The sequence below is a fragment of the Harpia harpyja genome, chromosome 5, assembly GCF_026419915.1.
Source record: "Harpia harpyja isolate bHarHar1 chromosome 5, bHarHar1 primary haplotype, whole genome shotgun sequence".
NCBI classification, from domain to species: Eukaryota; Metazoa; Chordata; class Aves; order Accipitriformes; family Accipitridae; genus Harpia; species Harpia harpyja.
In genome coordinates this window covers 75,430,804-75,451,888 of record NC_068944.1, presented here as the reverse complement: position 1 = coordinate 75,451,888, position 21,085 = coordinate 75,430,804, and the positions used below count along the sequence as shown (strand labels likewise).

The 21,085-nt window shown below is 38.6% G+C and overlaps 1 protein-coding gene across 5 annotated transcripts in view; it reads left to right on the top strand.

Moving 5' to 3' along the window:
* The window catches only part of SLC45A4 (solute carrier family 45 member 4), a 94,308-nt gene that overhangs the window by 41,985 nt on the left and 31,238 nt on the right, over positions 1-21,085 (top strand). For all 5 annotated transcript variants that reach the window (XM_052787693.1, XM_052787694.1, XM_052787691.1 and 2 more), the window contains one exon: positions 12,719-13,334. In XM_052787693.1, coding sequence (XP_052643653.1) covers positions 13,091-13,334 — 244 coding nt within the window. In that variant the 5' untranslated portion in view covers positions 12,719-13,090. The remainder of the gene's footprint in view (positions 1-12,718; positions 13,335-21,085) is intronic.

Here is a 21,085-nt window from a genome sequence, read left to right as displayed (position 1 = left end):
TTTGGCCCTAAAGGATTCCTTAGGTCATATGTAAAACTTCCCTTGAAGGATGGCAGCTGTATATTTTTGCAGCAAACATACAGGAAAAGTTGATGGACTGTCAGAGCATGATCAAATTGTCTGAATGCAACAGGACTAAGCCTAGACTGTGAGATATGTTTACTTTAATTTTCACCTGCTGAAGGTGACTGTGAGCTGTAAGAACTGCTGTAGTGATTGCACTGATATGACAGCAGACTATAAAAGCACTTCAGCTTTGGTACAGAACTGCTGCAAGTCTCATCCTGTCGTGGTCCAGATGTATGCTGTTAAAGTGGCATGGGCGCTGGAACTTGTGCATCCTGTAAGAGGAGAGTGGCTGACAGTCAGTCCCAAATTAGGTAAAAATGCCAAATTCTGACAAGCCTTTGCCAAATGTTTCATAGATCTGCAAAGTCACAAATGGAAGAGGTCTATGTCCTCTAAATATTTCCCTGCTAGCAGGTCTTTATGTATTGAGCCTAACTGCCAAGCACTTGTAGCCTCTTATTATTTTACCGTGTGTGTCAGTAAATATCTTATCCTGCCAGTTCTAACAGGGTTACAGCTTGGCAAAACACATTACTAAAATAGCATTTGTTCATATTCCAAAATCAAGCTGCTCTTAAATGTGGCCACCAGCTTTCTACGGAGCTGCTTATAAACCAGCTGTCTAAATCGTATTACTTGTGCTAAAATTTTCTAAAATTGATGGTTTGTAAATACACAATATTGGCCAAAGTGTTGTCTGTTCATTACCTGTATTTCTTTCTCCTAGAAGGTGTAACTCTTAAATGCTACATTTCACATACTTTGCTTAAAGTACTGTTTGGAGAAGTTCCTAAATGCTGTAGATACAGTCTGAAATCAGTGTGGTGATGCAACCCTTCTAAGCAGTGATTTATCCTTATTATTGGCCAAACAGTATTTATTTGGTGTTCTTAAGATTTATTGATTTTATTAATTATTGGTGTTAAGAAGGGATTCTTAATTTTCGTTCTTTATCTTACACCTTACTTAAAACATATGGGCTATGCATCACTGCTAGGTCAGTTCAAATGTTTATTTAAATAATTGAGAAAGTAAATAGCTATACTTCATGGCAATGAATGTAAACATGTCTGTTGTGCTGCTATTTGGGACAGTCTGAAAAACTGGAGCAGGGATCTACTCAAGTGCTCTAGCTATACTTTTTATGGAGTGTGCTTTTTCAACACTTGTTTGTAATCACTTCTACTTCAAAAGGGAGGCTCTGAAGATGTTTACCAAAGGGTTCTGCACCATAAAACTGCTGCTCTAACCTATAGCTGTTTCCTCTATTAGCACTACCTAATGCATCACAGGCTTGGGGTCATATGGCTGAGAAGCAGCTATTTTACCACACCCTTTGCAGAGCATTAGGAGGCAGCAGGCCTTCTTGGATGCCAGGGAGGAAGTAAGAAATAAAAATTTATCTCTAAACACCTTTCTTTCTTTCTTTCAATACTGTAGTGGTCAGCTCCACTTAACACATCATCAGGGGATGTTAGAATATTTTACTTGGCCCAGATGGAGGGAAGCTATGCAAAGCTGGGGTGGGGAAAAGGTGGAAGGGAAAAGATCTCTCTCCTTTATGCTAACAAGACACAGTTTCCAGCAATCGTGCTGAATCAGTGTGGGCTCAAACTGCAGGTTAGGCTGTGAATGGCTGCTTATTACCAAGCTATCCCAGTGATGATGTACCAGTTTGATCTGTGAGTCCACCCAAAGAAGGCAAAATGAGAATATTTAGTGCAAGATGATATAACCAGTTATATATAGTGTTTACAAACCCTTCGGAGAATCTGCAATGTGAGAAATGCTCTTCTGCGTTGTTTTGGTTTTTCTCTGAGGGAGTAATTATTTCCTCAGAGTTAGTAAAATCTGGCCAAAACCTAACTTGTCCATCTTTGTTGGAGGGTGAACAAAATTCTATGGATGCTTTCAAAAGCGTACTTTAACAGAGTTTTCTGAGATTGAATGATGGTAATGTGTTTAGGGACTGGTAATTGGAGATAATTCTAATGAATTAGACTTTACAGATGTTAATGATATGCTAGAGGAAGTCAGCTTAAGAAGATCTGTGCTGTGCTCTTTTTTGTCTTGATCTATTGAATAGCTTCTGTAATTGTCTAATACATATTCTGGCAGTATTTGGGTTTCTTAAGCATTTACAGCCTGAAGAAACCAGCCTGCAAATTTTCAGAGCAGTGAATATAATTAGTTCAAATGCCAGTATGTGAAAATAAAGTATTGCGCTCTTCATCATAGGTACAGTAACATCTGCAAGGAGTATCTAACTCCGCATATACAGACTAAGTAATCGGTCCTGGCTTGACTATTTTTTTAATGGATGAATATTCATGCAAAACACTAGTCTCAATTTACTATAGAAAGTATTGCTTATTCTGGAGAGTAATTTGCTAATGGTTGTGCTAGTATACTTCACTTCCCACAGTGTGCAATCAGAAGGACAGCCTTGGTGAAAGAACTTGCAAAAAAAGATGCTAGTGGCAACGATGTACTGATAGTTAGGATTATTCTTGCACCACCAGCCCCACTGGGTTAGACATAGGCCTTCCTTCTGCAGGAAAGTAAGATTGTTCCAGTTAATCCACATGGTAATGTATTAAGATGTTCCGTGATGATAGCCTTAATTTTGTTTTCCCCTGTTGTCCTACCTCATTGAGACAGAGGGAATGAATCAGTTTAATTCTGATGGGGTATCTCTCATGTTCAACATGGTTTAAAAACATGAGGATCTTTTAGTAGGCTGGGCCATACTTAGCTCATTTCAGACTGAAGTTTGACTGTGACAATCTGACCAAATCAGTGGATTTTCTTAGTAAAAGTTATTTGCAGCAGTGTCAGACCAAAACAGCATATTTACACAGTGGCCTGAGGGATCTCCATCCCCATAAGTTTGAGTTCTTTGTGCTTATGTGGTGACTAGGTTGTTATTTTTTGGTTTTGAAAGTACTTAGCTGTTAGTGCTTGCAATCTTGTTCTTAACCTTTATCTAGTTTTGGGGTTAGAACCTGCTACTTGGGGATCCAGCTGTCAGGAATAAGGCATTCCTGTGTCTTTGGTGTAGTGTGAAACTGCTTCTTAGTGCCTGTTTTACCAGCATCACTGATCCTAGCTGTTATGTTTTCTGCTAGCTGGGAAGGCTTCTCTATTGCTGTTTATGCCCATACCACCTTAGCTGTTTACTTGTTTAATGTACCTGTATTAATAAACGTGAGGATAATGGGAGCATATATGAAGCTTTTTTACCTAGCAGTAAAACAATAAGTTTAATCAGATCATGCTACCTCCCCAGTTTAAGAAAATGAAGTATTTCCTACTAAAAACAGCAGCAGCAGTGATTTAACAATGTAATCTGATCTAATATTAGTAACAGCCTGTGCCTTTAGGGAGCAGTATAATATCCAATCCACTGAATAAAGTCTGTCTCGCATTAAATTCTGGATCCCTTTTAAAAAGATGGCTTCCCAGAATTGTTTCAGTAATTTCATAAAGTCCCATGGTTTCCTACATCTTTTTCCCAGTAATATGATGAGGCTGGGGAAATGACATTGGCCCCCAAAATACAAAGGTGGAAATCGGGCTGTCTTACAAAGATGTTCTCCCTGATGTCATGAGGACCTTCATCTCTCCACCTTATGTCTTAAGCTTTTCATTCCTCCCTGTGTGTCTGGGCAAGAAAAAGCCCATCAGGGGAGTTTGTCATGCACAGATTGCCACCTGTGACTGCACCACCACATCTTCCAGGATGAGCCAAAATCTTACTCTTGGACACTTTCCAAGTAAACTGGAAGGTGGCGGAAAGAGGGTCCCAAGCAAGCAAGGGGGCTTCTAGTCAAGGCCACGCTTTATGGAAAGAAGTAGGCAGGAAACCCTATGGAAGATTTAATACTGGCAGGGCTGGAGTTGGAAGCCTGTTTATGTCAGGTTTTAATAATTTCTGGAATGTTGTATACATACTGAGGAAAGGGTGCAACAAGTCTTCATTAACCCTTTCAAAATGAAGCGGCACACACCCTTGCTCTTGTATTTTGGGGAGGATTGTTGTTTGGATGTTGTTACGGTTTTGTTGGGGGAGTTGAGAATGTCAGATGTTCAGCCTTAATGGTAGGAGAGCTGCCAGAACCGTTGCTTCTCTTAGATGAGTATATTTTTCAAAAGTTATACCCCAGCTTGTACTACCTCTGCCTTGCTGTTGTTTAACTGGATTATAGTGTGTGAAGAGTCCTGAGGGCAGGCAAAAGTTTGCATTGCAAGAAGTGGAAAAAATGCTGCTTCTCCATGTGAGGTGGATTGCTCCATATCATCTTCATTCGCAATGTGCTGCAGAATTACTTCCTCCCTCCCAGACCTTGCTTCAGTGGCTGAAGTTGTGTGGTAGCCTCAAAAGTAGGTCATGATGCAAAAGCACTGTGCTGGTTCCAGTGGCTGCATTTTTTTTTTTAAATCTCAGGTTTCAAGATGTTGTTAAAAGCCTTCATTTGGTATCAGTCTTAGGGTTGCTTAGGCATGGTATCCTTGTAGAACAAGCTGTTGTGTTTCAATGCCTTTGATCACCTGAATGATGAATTAAATGTTAGGACATGTCAAATGTGGTTCTTTATTGCACCCAGTTAGCCTTAACCTCTTTCCTTTGGCAGGCTTTTAGTGATTCAAAACAGGTTAGTCCAGTTTAATGTAAGACTATTTTAAAATTAGAGGTTGACTTTCCTCTCAGGATCTGGAGTAACGTTGCTCACATACAGATGGGACTGTTTAGTAGTATGTGGTATAATTGCCTTTTTTAACTATTCCTCAACAAGTATAGTCTTCCCCTTCTCATAGGGTTAATGTAGTTCTGGTTTTAGAAAGCAGTAGCTAAAAATCTCTCTTATGTTTGCATTTAACTATGTGAGAAGTCTTAATGGGAATTTAAACAACTACCTGCCTATAATTGCTGCCTTTTTGAACCAAAGGCATGACTCACTTATATGATGGTGCCTCTAGAAAGTCACAGGATTTTTTGAGTCTAAATTTTTATGAAGGAACTTAAATCAGACCATGGAAGGATACAGTGCCTTTGCTGAACTTCAAGTAGATTAGTTGAGCACATTTATGCAGCTGGGCCAAAAACTCCGGGTATGTTTTCTAGATGCTTTTCTTCCTACTGCAGTGGCTGAACACTTGAGTCTTGACATGGGCCAAAGAAACTTCCCCTGTGGCCAGTTCTGTTACTATAAACAGCTGCTTTAATAATTAGCAACAGAGCCGCAAAACAACTGGGGAGAAAATAGCTGCCTGTTGGCTAAGCAAGTGGTATTCTGCCTCGTATCTGGCAAGTACTAGGAGGCAGAATACATGATAGCACTCACAGCATGACTGAAGATCCTTCTTCTGCCTTCTGAAAAGGAGGCATCTTGAGCTGGGCAGGTGAGTCTGCTTTTTGACCTTGTAGCTGCAGGGATCCACTGACAACTTTTCTCTGTGAGCTGCAATTTTGCACTTGCTTTGGGTATTGCTACCCAAAGTAATACTTGTAGCTGCCCCTATTCCTCCCTTCCCCCGTTACGTCGGTATGGATCCATGCAGCCACGCAATCAGATAAAACCACCCTGACTTTATAAAGGATTTTTCTAGCTTCTTGGACGTGTTTTTGTCAGAGTAGTTTTCCAACTTAGATCAGTTACACTGTCTGGTTCACTACCATATGATGATGTGTGGCTGTGCAGGAAGGGGTGGGAGTAAGGAACCTGGGGCAAAGAAAAGGAAGAACAGACTGCTGCTTTTAGAGGAAGTACTTGTTTATGCCAGCTTAAAGTGATTGAGAAACCTATAGTGTAAGCAGTATAATAATCTGGTAATGTATTTTATGTGGTATTCCTGTACAAGCAGCTGACTGTAAAACAAAACTACCCTTGCTAGCAAAACAGGCTATCCTAGCAAAAGTATAGTTTGCTCCTACAACTTGAAGCTGCAATCAGGTTTGTACTGCAAGGAGTATCTATCTGGTTTCAGCTGCTGCTACCTCTGTAGTGGAAGCTACTATCCCTATTGCAGATCTGTAGAACAATGTTAATTGTGGGGGAGTCATCTGTACAAAATCGGTTGGATTGCCATCTTAAGGAAAAATTTTTAATGTCTTTTGAGAACCGACAAATTTTTGTAAGATGGTGTAGCCATGCTTGGAGAGGGATTAAGGTCAGCCTTGCCTTTAAGAGCTGCTCTTTCACAGCAACATGCTATTTGTCTATTGGTGTGGTGGAGCACCAGAGGATTTAACTCAAAATGTTAGTAATTATCCTTGGACAAATGCCATTTTACTCTTGAAAATGCACAAGTCCCAAATCATGTATTGTTTTGCAAGCCAGTCAGATGCTGAAGCAGAACCCAGTATCCTTTTTGCATTTAATCATGGAAGGAATAATAAGTCTGCAACACACGAATAGAAGTGTTCAGCCAAACATTTTTTTAGTCTGAGGAAAAGCCAGATAAACTCAGAATGCCTTTCTTTCCAATGCTAATATTAAAAGTATATTTAAATCAGTCTAGATAACTTTTCAAGAGATGGCCAGATTACTTGATAACCTTAGCATAAACCAACTTGGCAGAAAAGTTAAATATTTGACAAATAAATGGAATGACTGGGCAATTATAGGCTTGCCAGCCTAATGTGATTCACGGGTGAAATAGTATGGTTACTAATGTGTATGTCTGTGGGATGTACTCACTGAAGAATTGAAGGAGGGTAAGGTGTAAGGCTCTGGGAGGAAAACAAAATCTTGTCCTATTCAACTGGCAGCTTCTGGATTCTTAGACTTTTTTCCAGTCAAGCATTTAAATATTCCATGAAGTAGAAGTGTACCTACCTTGGGTTTTTGTTTATGGCTTTCTCCATGTGTTGTGCAGAATGTCACATTAGGGTCTGTTAGTGATCCAGTGACAACTGTGACAATCATTAAAACCTAGTTAAATTCTGTAAGAATTGGTTCTTAGCTGTTTTCCCTTATGAAATTAGTGGTAAACAATGAAAAGACATTTGTATGCAATGATGGCTCAAGGTGTATCTTCCTTTCAGTGTCAAGAAAGTAGAAATCTTTTAAACTGTAGAATTGTTGTTTGAGCCAGACTATTTCCTACACCACTAGAAAACAATTCCTGTGAAGCAAAACTGAATGCAGCTCTTCACCATGATTTGAGGAGACTTTGATCAGTCTGTATACTGGCATGTAAAAGAAAGCAATGATAATGTGAGAGGCAGATCTTGAAGATAAGAGATGGCTAGATAAGTGATTGGAAGTTAATGCAATAAACTTTGAAGACCAGAATGAGAGAAGGGGGTAGTTTGCCTCTGCTCAATCCTGCCCTTGTTCCCTTAGATATTCAATAGTGTTTGGACAGAACTGTTTCTATCCTTTTCAGTTTGCTCATTCCAGGTTTTCTTAGGCTGTGCTTATTTTTCCCTTCAGGACTTAGGATTTTGTAACTAGTGCACACCTACTGTGTTGAAATGAATTGTTCCTTACACCAATAAATGCCTTAAGGATTGCCTAATGGCTTCAGAGGAAGAAAGCCCTCCTAAAGATTTGAAATTTTCTCATGGTATCCAGTTGGGGCCATTTAACTGTTATCTACTTGCCAAGTTTTATACTGCTTAATAAAGTACATGTGTGATTACCTGTAACTTGCTGCATACTCCATAGCTTAATTAAAGTCATATGCTTTGGCACTGGTTCAGAAAATCTAGTTGCTTGTTGAACAGTACATTCCTATTCCTTGTTAGCAAGAGATATCTGGAAACATGCATTAAAAATAGTTCAGTCTTAAAAGATTTGGCCAGGATCACTGTTAACCCCATTTATTTTGGTATTGATGGGTGTACTACCAATTTTCTGACCTCCAGATGATGGTATCACAAATGCAAAAAACACTGCTTGTCAACCTCTAAGTCCTAAACTTACAAAACACTCTGAGAAGTGTGATAGAAGTCATTTGCCAGAGGCACTGTGTTGTATAATTGTCTAGTGTGAGCTTTTTGTGCATCTCCAGCATCTTAGTGCTTGCTAGGGAAAAGAAAACCACTGAATTTTGTGGGCCACAAATATGACCTATATAGCTCTTCCTCTTTGGAAACCCTAAAGAAAGGCAATAATTTTCCTTTGGTTCTTCAATGGTTCATGTGCTTTGTCTGTGAATGCTACCTATCTGAGGCACAGGATTATTGTGATATAGCCTTGCCCAGCCTGTAACATGTTTTGTGCTTCATATAGTCATGTTATGACTTATGCCTAGATGGTAGATAGATAGTAAAAGTACAATGGATAAGATTACAAGCAATTTGAGCAGCTTTTATAAAATTTTGCTTACAGGTTAGTTTTCAGAATGTATTACTTGCCTGTTTTGTTAAAATATTAACTACCGCTTTATAGGTTTTGTCACTGTTGCAATGTGGCCAAAGGTAAAAGTAAAATGTGCAATTAGGTTGAAGAGTGAGTGTAATCAGTCCCCTCCTCCCATAAACACTTTGCAAGATAGGAATGTTTCTGTGTCTAAACTTATCTTTGTACCCAACCTCTGTACAATGCCCAACATGAACCTCTTTCCATGGCTGAAATTCTTCATTCTACTTCCTTACTCTTTGGTAGTCATGAAAATGCCTTTTAAAACATTATGGAAAGTACAGTGAGAGTGCATGGCAGAATGGGGGCCATGGTCTCAGCTTCCTGAGAAATGCTGTCTCGTGCATTTTCAAATTACTTTGTCTAGCTGCTACATGGCTGCGTGGTCAGAAAGGTGCAGATGTGTCCTGGTTTTGGCTGGGATAGAGTTAATTTTCTTTCTAGTAGCTGGTATAGTGTTATGTTTTGGATTTAGTAGGAGAAGAATGTTGATAACACACTGATGTTTTCAGTTGTTGCTAAGTAGTGTTTATACCAAGAGTTCAGCTTCTCATGCCCAGACAGCAAGAAGGCTGGAGGGGCACAAGTTGGGAGGGGACACAGCCAGGGCAGGTGACCCAAAGTGGCCAAAGGGGTATTCCATACCATGTGATGTCATGTCTAATATATAAAATGGGGGGAGTTGGCCTGGGAAGGGATTGCTGCTTAGGAGCTAACTGGGCATCAGTTGGTGAGTGGTAATTGCATTGTGCATCACTTGTTTTGTATATTCCAGTTCTTTTATTATTGTTGTTGTTTTATTGTTATTATTATCATTAATATTTTCTTCCTTTCTGCCCTATGAAACTGTTCTTATCTCAACCCATGAGTTTTACTTTTTTTCCCCAATTCTCTCCCCCATCCCACTGGGTGAGGGGGAAGTGAGTGAGTAGCTGCATGGTACTTAGTTGCTGGCTGGGGTTAAACAACAACAAGATGAAAGGGAAGCTGTCTTTCTGAAATCTTTTGCCACCATGCCTCTTAATGTCTGTTTGAGGAAGGGATGCCAGCTCTCTTGGTACCTAGTCTGCTTGAATGACAGATAAAATGTCAGCCTAATGCATCACTTCTTAAAAAATGATAGTAATAAAGCTGCCCTATTTCTTAGGTGGACTCCATGTAATAAAGTCTTTGAACCGCATGAGTAAAGGGACTGTATTGGAAATTACCATGGATATTCAATACTAGAATTAAAAAAACATATTGTCAATTTTAAGGTTTGGTTTTACTAGCCAATGAACGTGGAAAAAAAATATTGTGTAAGATGCAGACATGGGAACATGCCCTCTTTGGTATTTTAGTCCAGCTCATCTTTAGGTGCCATTTACTTTGGAGTTCTTTGCTGTATAAAAGCTTCTGTAATGTTTACTTCTAGCAGGTAAATGAATTTGTCTCCCTTTTCGTTAAGGAAGAATGCCACTATTCAAACTTGCCAAATTCAAAATGAACTTGGAAAAAGCAGCAGCAGAATCTGGATTGGTCTAAAATGAGTATGACCACAACCTAGCAGGACTTACAAAAGAACTGGAAGACCTTTCTGAGAGGCTCTTGTTAATCTCTGGCTCTTGTATGAGATGTGCACTTGGAGTCAGATGAAAGTGCTGTAGGAAGACTAGTGTTACGCTTACCGCAAAATTGGCATAATGGAACAGTAATTCTCTGTTCCTTTAGATAAAACCTGTCCATTGTGTGTCTTGCTATTGCACTTGAATACTGTAACTGCTTTTTCTGGCATGTTTAAAATATACTGTTCTTCTTATCTGTGTCAATTACAGCTTCAAAGTCTACCTCTATCTATCATCTGTTATTCCTGTCTCTTAAATTATCTGATCACTCCCCATCATCTTCCACTTTAAGAATAACTTTTTCAGTCATCCCTTAAGGGTCTTGCTCAAATGGGCTAAATCTCAGATAGCCTCTTTTGTCCTGCCTCTTTATCCTTTCCAGTAACAAATGCTCCCAGCCTGGTGTCATCCTGCTTGCGTATGCTGGCTGCCCTAATGCATCATAAAACATTCTGGTGTGATGAACTGCCTTCCTCTCCCTGCCTCATTCTGCTACTCTGTAACTGCATATTAAACGAGGTGTTTAGGGAAATTGAGTTAAATCCTTCACAGGCAGTGACAGGAGGGGAAATTACGCATAAGAAAATGCTAGAGACTTTAAAGCCATCTTGTACAGGAGTGTTATCTATGACCTTTAGTCTGTAATACAACACACGTTCTGAGTGATTTCTGAATAAGAGCTGATATGTAAACTTTTAAATTCTATTGAATGTAATTTTGCCTGAGTCTGCCAGCAATTAAACATTTTATGACTAGTCTGTAATTAAAATAATTGCTGCTACTCTGGAACCTGTATTTTGTAGGTTTTACTCACCCAGAACTTGTGTTATGAAAAGTGGATGTGTGTTTTTTAATACATACAGTACTTAACTTCATATTTGATAAACTAATAGCCCTTGAAGGATTGAGTTGAAACCTCAGACACTAAAACAAGGTAAGAGAATCACATCCTTTTGCCTCCTGATGTGAGTTCAGTACTGCACTAACTACTGGAATGAGGTAAATGAACTCTGCTGCATGCAGGAGCTTAGCAAATCCAAACCCTGTCTGGTGGAAAAAAAAAAACCTCTATAAAAGCAACGTGCTTATGAAGAACTTGAATAAGTACCTGTGTGTGTGCTGTAATTCAATAACCCCAGGCAGTGCATCTCAATTCTTCCTGTTACTCTGAGAGGGTGGAGTAATGCTTTCTCAAGTCTTTTCTGTTCTGAGCTATTTAATGCTTATAGATTAAAACTTTGAACTTAAACCTCAGTTTATAGCACTTGAGTTCAGGAAGTTATTGTAACTTCTCTCATGATTTAAAGGTTTGACTAGCTCAAAAGCAAATTGTAGTATTAAGTTGTTATTGAGGTGATCAAATCAGAGAACTCCAGTAATCTTGGGGAGCCTGGGAGGAAAAAAAGTCCAGACGCAAAAAGAGGCTTTTGAATGGAAGAACAAAATACACGCAATAAACCCACTGGGGGTACAGCTCAAAGGAAGGTGTCAGCTGGAGGGAGTTCTCAAGGTGATGTTCCTGTGCTGCACTTCCAGAGCAGCCTGTGGGCTCATGCTGAAACAAAGTTGCTGTTGTGATGTGCTTTAAACCCCAAATATGTCATCTTTTTCTTAAGGCTCATTTTTAGGTTCACCGCTTAATGATCTGGTTTATGCTCTAGCCCACAAAGAGTTTTTGTTGCCACAACTGAAGGGGCAGGGAACTGCAGTGTGGGGACTTCTTAGGCCAGCTTTGCTGCCAAAGCCAGCATGTTGTGGAACTGTACCCCCGAGGGGTTTTGTCCTGGGATACGAGTTCAGTCACACTTCTAGTACAAACATTATGTAATCTGACTTTTTATAAAATGCTTTCTTTTTTTCTCCTAAGTGCTTAAACACATTTTGATTGACGTGGTACAGTATGTATGTCTGCTTAGACTTTCTGTGGCACAAAGGAGGGAGAAATACAGGAGAAGCTTGTCTTACCTGGTTGGAATATATTTTAGTAATTTTAAAGTATGTTGGAAGATACTGTACCGTTCTATTTTTGTGGACTTCAGAAGCGTCAGAGGATGTGGGAGTAAGATGCTCTGGTCTTGTGTGCAGAAAGTGAAGATGGATGCATATGCTGTATATATCTTCATTAGAAGTTTAAATGTTTAAATATCAATCCTTAAAGTTATATTCCTAATGGCTTATTTTTGCTCACGCTTGCTTGAGGAATATCTTCATTATAAGATGGTGTGATGGTTACTGCAAAGTAACTGGCAACTTCCAAAAGTTTAAACGGAGATGTCTGGCCAGTGAGTAAATGGTAATCGATGAATCATCTTCCTGGCATAGTACTGGAATATCCTACGCTGTTTCTGAAATGGAACCTGCATTAAATTTCCCAGAATTTGTTAGTCTTGTTCTTGATGTTCTGAGGATCTCAGACAAATACACTGATATATTCTTCTGTGGCTTCATGTAAGACCACAAACTGGAGGAACTTAGGAGTAAGGCATCATTTAAATGAGGACTAACTGCATTTCAATGGAAAGTCTAGAGGTAGGAGGGAATGTGCAATAAAAGACCCTATACTAGGCAAGGACAATGGAAAGCATTAAGCAGGAAATGGGGTATATGGTTAAGGGGGGTGGCACAATATCCTGGAAAACGCTATTGAAATTTTTAAATGCTTGCTTTTTGTTGCAGATTAATCAGCCACTCGATGGGGATTAACAGTGGAGCACCTCTTTGTGTCGCCTTTCCACCTCTCTGTAGCAAGAATAACAACTTCAGCACTTCTTCAATAATAATTATGAAACTGGTATTAACTGAATGGCAATTATGGATTTTTAACTCTAACTCACAGTAAACCAGCAAGCCATATGTTGAAATTCCTACCAAATAGCTTTTCGTTCTTAATGTCTCGTATATATACAAGAAGTTGCAAGATACCTGTTTGTACAAGAGGAATATAAGCATTACTTGCCTGAGGAACAGAAGCTGAAAGAGAAGACACCCTAACTTGTTTGTGGAGTTATGGTAGTATTATTTATATAGATATAACAAATATATATTTTTATGGTAATGAAAATGGCTCCCCAGAATGCTGACTCGGAATCTATGCAAGTTCAAGATCTACCTGTGGCACAGCTTCAGAAACCAGAGAACAAGGAGAATGAAAGTAGGGAGGAGACCATTAGTGAAGGATCCATAGACCGGATACCAATACGCCTGTGGGTGATGCATGGTGCAGTAATGTTTGGCAGGGAATTTTGTTATGCCATGGAGACAGCTTTGGTAACACCTGTATTGTTACAAATTGGTAAGTGATTCTCATTTCTGTTAATCGAAACTTTCTGTATCTTTGCATTGATTGAAGTCAGAGGAAGAGGGAAGTGGAAGATTTTTAGTGCCAACTAAAAATACACAAGGTAAAAAGGATTTTGGGGTTTTTTGTTATTGGCTGTGCCACAGGTTCAATTGTATGACCATGTTTAAGTGGGAAGCATTTCTATATGCATTCATCTTCTGTCTAATATTGCTTCCCTCTGTAAAAATGTTAACCTGATTTAAGTCTAAACTTCTTTACTAAAAGCTAAGTGTCCTAGAAACAACGTTAGGATTGCAATGAAGCTTTTTTTGTGGAGAAATGCTTCAGGTTACAGTACTTTAGAATATACAGATAAATTGGCTTTTCCAACTAGTAGTGAAATACTGCATTTATTTCAAACCACTAGTGAGTCTCATTTTATGTGATTAATCTGTCTAGCTTATAACACATGAATAGATATGAATAAACCATGATACCAGTAGCTTTAGATAATAATGGGGGGGTAATGAGGTTTAGAATAGGAGTAGACAGTGTTAAAATTTCATGGTGAGTACTGTAATTAGGTTTCCAATAAACTGTTTACAGTATTAACAGTATCTGGTATTACCTTTATCAAATCCAGAAAATCATGTTCTCTATCAGGTATCAGAAAATATTACATGAAACTGAATGGAAGTACCAGACTGAGTGTGCTTCCATGAATGAATAAATCAATGATGTGTGTGCACTGTATAAGTGTATATATAATATATGCATATTATATGTTTGCTAATGTTTGCTTTGGCTCATACATGCAGTTGTGCCTTACAGCATGCTCAGTTGTGGCCAAACAGAAGCACTCAAAAACAACTCTAAAATAATGTTCATTGAATACTATTTACAACATTGTTTAAAAATTTCAAGGTTAGCATCTCAAATGAAACATCTGTATTTTTATATTTGATATGACAAAAGGGCATAAGAGATTGCCCTTGTATGCATGTAATGTACAAATTCTTTCACACAGTCTTCCTATAGTTAAAAATGTGTTCTCATGTGAAGTTACTAGTTGGTTTATCTTGAATCAACAGAGGGGTCAATCAGTGCAGTTAATGCCATGAGAGATACTGATGAGTTATGCCTCCAAGTTTTCCTGAAAATTTTGATTTTCAGAGCTCATCAAATGTCCTTTTTGGATCTATTGGTGGCATAGTTAAAATAGGTAAGTGTTTCCCAAATAGGAGCTTTCTGATCAAACTGGCCTGCTTAGTAAAACACATGCAACTTCATCTAGGAATGCTTATAATGTCCATAACTCATTTTGAGGTTTTGTCTTTTGGGTAAGTTGAGATTTAGACATGCAAGTAATTAGTGGCATTGGTTCAATTACTGTCTACCATGAATGCAAAAACTTGCATCCTGCTTTGCATGGGGAAGACCCCCAGTTTTGTAAGTGACCTGTCCTTTTTTGTTGACTTTCTTGTTTGTGCTGGCACTTGGATGTTTAAAATGTATAGCTGGCTAAGCTGACTTTACCTTACCATAAAGTAAGGTCAGACAGTATAAATAAACCATCCTCTTAATTACTGACCAGTCTACTAGTTTACATTTCTTTTGTGATCTCTTCTAGCAGATCTGTTTCCTCCAGATAATTGAGAAATATCTCTTCCCTTCCTTCCCTAACCCCAGTGACCAAAATAACATGGGGATTTGGGGGAAGGAAAGAAAAGAGCTCTCGCTTCTAGAAAAGCTGGCAAATCAACAAAGCAATGCAAAAGGCTGTCGGGTTGCAATGATGATGTTCCATGCCGTAGAGATAAGAAATGGAGGTAGCTGGTTATGAATGTTAGTGCTTTGGGAACTAATTGAAATCTTTTGTGCTCTGGCTCATGTTCCCTCTGCAGGGGAATAAACCATGTTGGATTCACTGAAGGGTTAAGTTATTCATGGGTGACTTATCTAGCCTCTTTGGTAATTACCTCTTACATGGTTCTGTTTACCTTTATCAACCTCAACATCTGTCTGCTTCAACATGAGCTATATTTATTCCTCACTGGAGGGGGTTGCATATAGCTGTCAAACTGCTGTAATATTCCCTTTGCTGCTTGTTTTGGTAAAAGCAATGTTCAGTTGTTTTCTGTGAGATTAAATTGGCTTGAGAAACTTTTTTTGAGAAGTGGCACATGGGGAAGTGTGATGACTCAACCAACTAACTTTGCTTGTAATAAATGGAAGAACCAGAAGCCTTTTGGGTATGCAAAAAAGACTTCCTTTACAGATTTATGTTGAATATTAACAACTAAGCTTTACAGTGTGTGCTTGTATTCTATATCTTGGAGAAAACTTTGGTCACTGAAATCATCCAAGAGTCTTATCGGAGACCACTATTAAAACTGTAGGCATGTTGATATTACACACTTTCTGCTTGCAGGTATTTGGCTTTCCTAGCTGTTTGTGTACCCTGGATCAGAGGTGTAGTTATGACATGGCAGATGAATGACCTGTCCTACTTGTTCCGTAAGCCACGAGATTTCAGCAACTGGAGGAGATAGTCCTTTGGACAGTCCCTTTCCAATTCAGCAGTGGTTGTATTCTTGATGTATTTAAATTTCCTGAAGTTTTAAATTCTTAAGAACTACAGGCAGCAGTGAGAGCTGCTTGGATCAATGGATACTGGGAATTGGAAAGGTCTGGAAGTGCCTGAGTTGCTATGCCCCTACCGAAATAAGTTCTGATTTGTGACTTTTAATCTTTGTCTTTATTGCTGTGCTGAGATTTATGTTACATTGCGTTGTCAGAAATGCAGCTACAAATCTAACAGGCTTGTAGTCATAACTGTGCTTTAGTAGTGTAGCAACAAGAACAAGCCAAATACTTATTACATGTTTTTAATTCTAACTTGCTCTTTGATTTCTTGCTATCTGCAGCTTAAGAATTCAAAATGAAGCAGCTAACTTGTTTAGAAGAATTTGGAGGATATAAAAATATGCCAAATACAAGAAGTGGCAGGCTGACTCCAGATTAAATTATATTAGTTGGCACTTTCACAAGTTTTTGATATCTAGAAATCTTCATTAACCTTTTTTAGAGACCTGTTCAATCAGCAGTTCCTCCCAGACAGCATTAAAATTTTACTAGAAAATTAACTGTCCGCGCCTTCAGCACTCTAGGTTTACTTGTTCATCAATCCAAGGTTTTTGAGAAACTGAGTGATTTCGTGTTAGTCTTGAGTATGTTCTGTGCATTAACACTACTGTTTGCTTCCCCTGTCACATTTCAGCCATGTATTGTAAACTCCATAGGAGCAGGATGAGGCCTTTGTCTTCTGAAACATCTGGTACTTAATGCTGCTTATCTGTGAGAGGGAATTAAAGTCCCTGCTATTGTTTATAAATGACAGTGTATTTTCTTCCATCATTAAACTTGGCTTCTAAGGATTAAATCTCTAAAACTACTTCCAGTTCATAACTGTTTGTGGAAAATTTGGATACATTTTAAATTTGCAAGGGATTTTGAGTGAAAAAAGTGAAGAGAAACTGATGACTGGTATAGTGTAAACTTAGAGAAACTGTTAGCTTTTTGAAGAAACTTGTCCAATGAAATTAGAATACATGGCTTCTGTTAATACTTTAAACAATTAATAACATAATTTGGTAATTTCAGATTATTTCAGTTATAATGCAAGCACAATTTGGGTTGTAACACAACCAGTAAATCCATTTTAGTTCTTCTGAAAGGTGGGATCCATGTGCCTGTTTCATTAGGACTATGGAAGAAAAAAATCTGTACTCTTGTGACTTGGGGTGGCTGCTGCTTTCAGCATGAAAAACTTGCTGTCTGACTAATGAGTAGTGGTAGCTGTAAACATGAAGTTTCGTGTTTTATATTTAATATGATAAAAGCTTTGCCAAGCCTTTACTGTTGCTTCAAAGGCTCTTTCCAGTGCTATTGAGTGTTTTATGAATAGTTAATAGGCACAGAAGTGACTGTCAGCACCGGAACTGTTCCTCATTCTCCTGCATAAATTAAATATATTACAGTAGTGCTTTTAAAAAGAAACTATGTACATTTAAATAAGGAAAAACATAAACAGTTTACATGTGTGCTGCATACCTTTATAATGTCACTTAAATTTGGGGATGTTTCTCTGGTACAGTACAGGAATAGCCTTGACTCTTATGCATTTCGTATCTGAGTGCCTATCTGTGATGGCATTACTCTGTTTTGCTGTGAGAGCTAATGGGCTCTTGTAGTAAACGTTAGCTAGTCTAGCATTAAATATTGAAGTTGGTCATTTTAAGCTTAACCCTGAGCATGGTATTCTTTTTAGGCAATAACACCAAGGAATAGCATTTCTGGAAACTGTGTATTTCAGCGCTAATTAATAGATTTTAATAAAGAGAAAGGCTGAGCTAAGCAGAGCAGAACACCATACGTTATTTTTATTTGGAAAAGAAATTACTTCTCTCATATGCTTTCCAATCAGCAAGATACTGTAGTTGCTCATGTCTCACAGGAGACACGTTTCCTATGTGTCTCATACACGTAGAAAAGCTGTTTGGTGGTTTGGGCTGTCATTTCTCAGTCAAAGCATTTAGACATAATATCTTATGAAAAAAAAAATTACCTAACATTCAAAATTCTTCCAGCCTAAAGCTTAGCAGCCCATGCTTAAAGGGTCTTGAAATCTAGTTCATGTGAAACTGCCAGTATGGAAAAATTGTGTTAAGCAGTAATTCAAACTGCTGATTCTGAGAAATCTCAAAGTGGTAGCTGAGAAGTCATTATGCTGAAGAGATTTAATATTATAGAGTGAACTTTTAGTATGAAGTAGTGAATCTCCCCATTGAAATTTAGTGTTGATACCTGTCTGAGAAGAATGCATGTAGGTAAAGAGGAGATTATGGAGATGTATTTAGAAACCAAGCATGAAACGTTATAGATAAGTTAGCTTCTAGGTATGTTTCTTCAAAGGAATTAAGGTATCAATTGCTGACTCAATGCAGTGTGGAAGGGGATTGCCTTCCTAAGGCTAAGCCCGAGATCAAAGGAAATCTAAAAACCTTAAAGATGTGGTAGGGGAGAATGGAACAAAGGGATTGGATGAGCTTTTGGAGGCTGCCTATAATTCGAGTGAAAAAAAGGCTGACTGGCTGGAAAAGCTGTCACAGGCAAGGAAGCTCTTCAACATAAAGCAGCACTGACTTTATTTCAGCTCAGCTCAAGTAGTCAAGTTTATTCCTCATCTCTGCCAGAGGTTACATTTATGTGAAGGCTATATGTATTTATAATTGTCTTTCTACAAAACTGCATCTTACCATTTGAGTTGTGCCTTACTTTACCTTGTCTAACCAGGAAGAAACTGTTTGAGTTGCTATAACCTGCTCTTTGACTCTCAAAGTTAAATTCCTGTACAATCCAGCTGCATCTGGGCTCCCAGGCATAGCTGTATTTGATGCTGAGAGTGAATTGCAGGATCTGAATTCCTCCTTGGAAGAATTAATGGCTTGAGAGCTGACCTGTCCCAAGAGGGGACTGTAACGTGGCTAACCTTAAGGACAAGAACTGAATTTACGGTGGATCCAGAAAACCTAGAAGAACAAAACACTTAAATACATTTTTCAGCCTTTTAGCTTTGAAGTTAGTCTTTAAGATCATGTAAAGTTTGTATTCACATCTCCAGTGGTGGAATGTATAAAACTGCAAATATTGTGCCTGAGGCACATGTTAATTGCTCTATAAAACCTCCCCACCCATCCTTTTTTATTTATTGACTAGTTTTATGCCCACTACAGGGTTGTGTAAGACTAATTTTACTGTTCTTTTTTAACCAACAAGCAGGTCAGGAAGGCTTTCATATCATGTATCTCTGTTCTCTTACATAAAATATCTTTTGACCTCAAATCACTAGCAGCACAGTTTTTGAACACATGTAGTCCTTAGTGGAAGGTTTGGTTAAGGATGTGTTTAAGGCACCTTTAAAAGAAAGATGCTATGCAACTATTAAGATTTTTCTAATCCTGGGGGCACTAGGAGCACATGCTTTATTTTCATATCAAGGCAAATGCCACGTGGTCTGGCAGTTGTGCAGTAACTGTCACTTACAGGGCTTTTTTTATATCAATGTTCTGTTTTTGTTTAAGTAACACTGACTCTGGCCTTCAGAGGCACAACTGATAACACATGGCAGATTTTCAGCTGGGGTAACATGAGGATTCATGCTGGCTTTGGGATTATACAGACTGTGTGACTTTGGATAAATAGCCTTACTAGGAAAGGGAAGTTGAGTGCAAAGGAATTCAGAGGCTTCTCCCATGGCATAAAATGTGTTTCCTATTACTTAGCAGGAGGTAACTTTGTTCCCTGGTTTTTTTTGGCTGAGTAAGATCTGCTGAAGAAGCTACTTCTAAAATAAGTCTCATACTTGCTCTGGTGCTGTTTTCTCCCATTCAAAATCTTTAACAAAAGTACTTGATCTTTTAATTGTTTACTATGGGAATGTTAATACCTTTTTTCCCCCTAGCATAAAGAGTGTTCGCAGTAAAAACTGTGTGTGAAAACACTACTATGAATCCTCAGAAGTTTTCATTTTGAGAGCTTGTGTGATCTGAGGTTAGTGCAAGTGACCATATATGACATGCGAGAAATGCTAACAGGTGTGAGAACTGTGGATCAATAGAAAAGGCATGCTGCAAGACAAAGCAAAGTGTATAAAAATGCAGACTGTCAGCTCTTATATAAGGATGGAGGTTTAAAAGCATTTTTTTATTTCATTGTCATCTCTGCTCAAATCCTTCTTTTTTGTTTTCTGCAGCAATAGACATTTTAGTCTGTGATTTGTGGAAAGAGCTTGAGGCCTCCAAAAATAATCACTCCCTAAGAAGGAAATGGACATCTTTACCCTTTACGTAGATGTTTCTTTCTACCAGTAAATCTTTGCTGTCCAGCATGCTGTCTCCTTTTTATCTTGAGTAGCCAAGGTTTAAGAGAGACTAAACATTTTGGTATGACTTAGGAGTACTTTGACATCTGTGTTCCCCTTCTTTCCCAAATCTCTTGTTCTCTCCTGCCCCAAGGAGATCTAGTAAAGCAGTAGAAATAAGGACCAGTTCATAATGCTGCTACAGGCTAATAGTGGTGAACTGGTTATGGGACTATATTAAATCATAGAATCATTTAGGTTGGAAAAGACCTTCAAGATCATTGAGTCCAACCATCAACCATGCCCACTAAATTATAAGAAGGGTTTTTTGTTTCTAACTTGCATATCAGCCAATAGCTTTTAAATTTTCTTTCAGTCTACTATAAATGTGCTTTTTACTTCTCTTTTAACATTGGGTCACTGAACTGTCTTGCAGTTCTTCCCTCTCACACATATTGGACCCACCTTGCTGTAGCCAAGACAAGCCTATACATTTTCTTCTGCTTTGAAGGGCAGCTCTGGAGTAGAAAGGGGCAGGTACAGGACTGAAGGAACTACAGGATCCCTGTAATTTTAGTGCTTCCTTACTAAGATTTCCTGTGGGTAGTGGGGAAAGGATGGGAGAAGTAGGAACAGACTTCAGCCTCCTGAAAATATGCTAAAATTGAGTGGTTTTAAATATGTACCTTTACACAACCTCTTTCCTAGCCAAAACCCTTCCTCTTAATCTGCCTTCCACCCACATACTCTCAGCCAAATTTACACAGCCCACATCTTTTTATACTTCTGTCTGAACACCCTCTAGGAGAGCAAGATGTCAGGTGACCCTGTGAGTGTATGT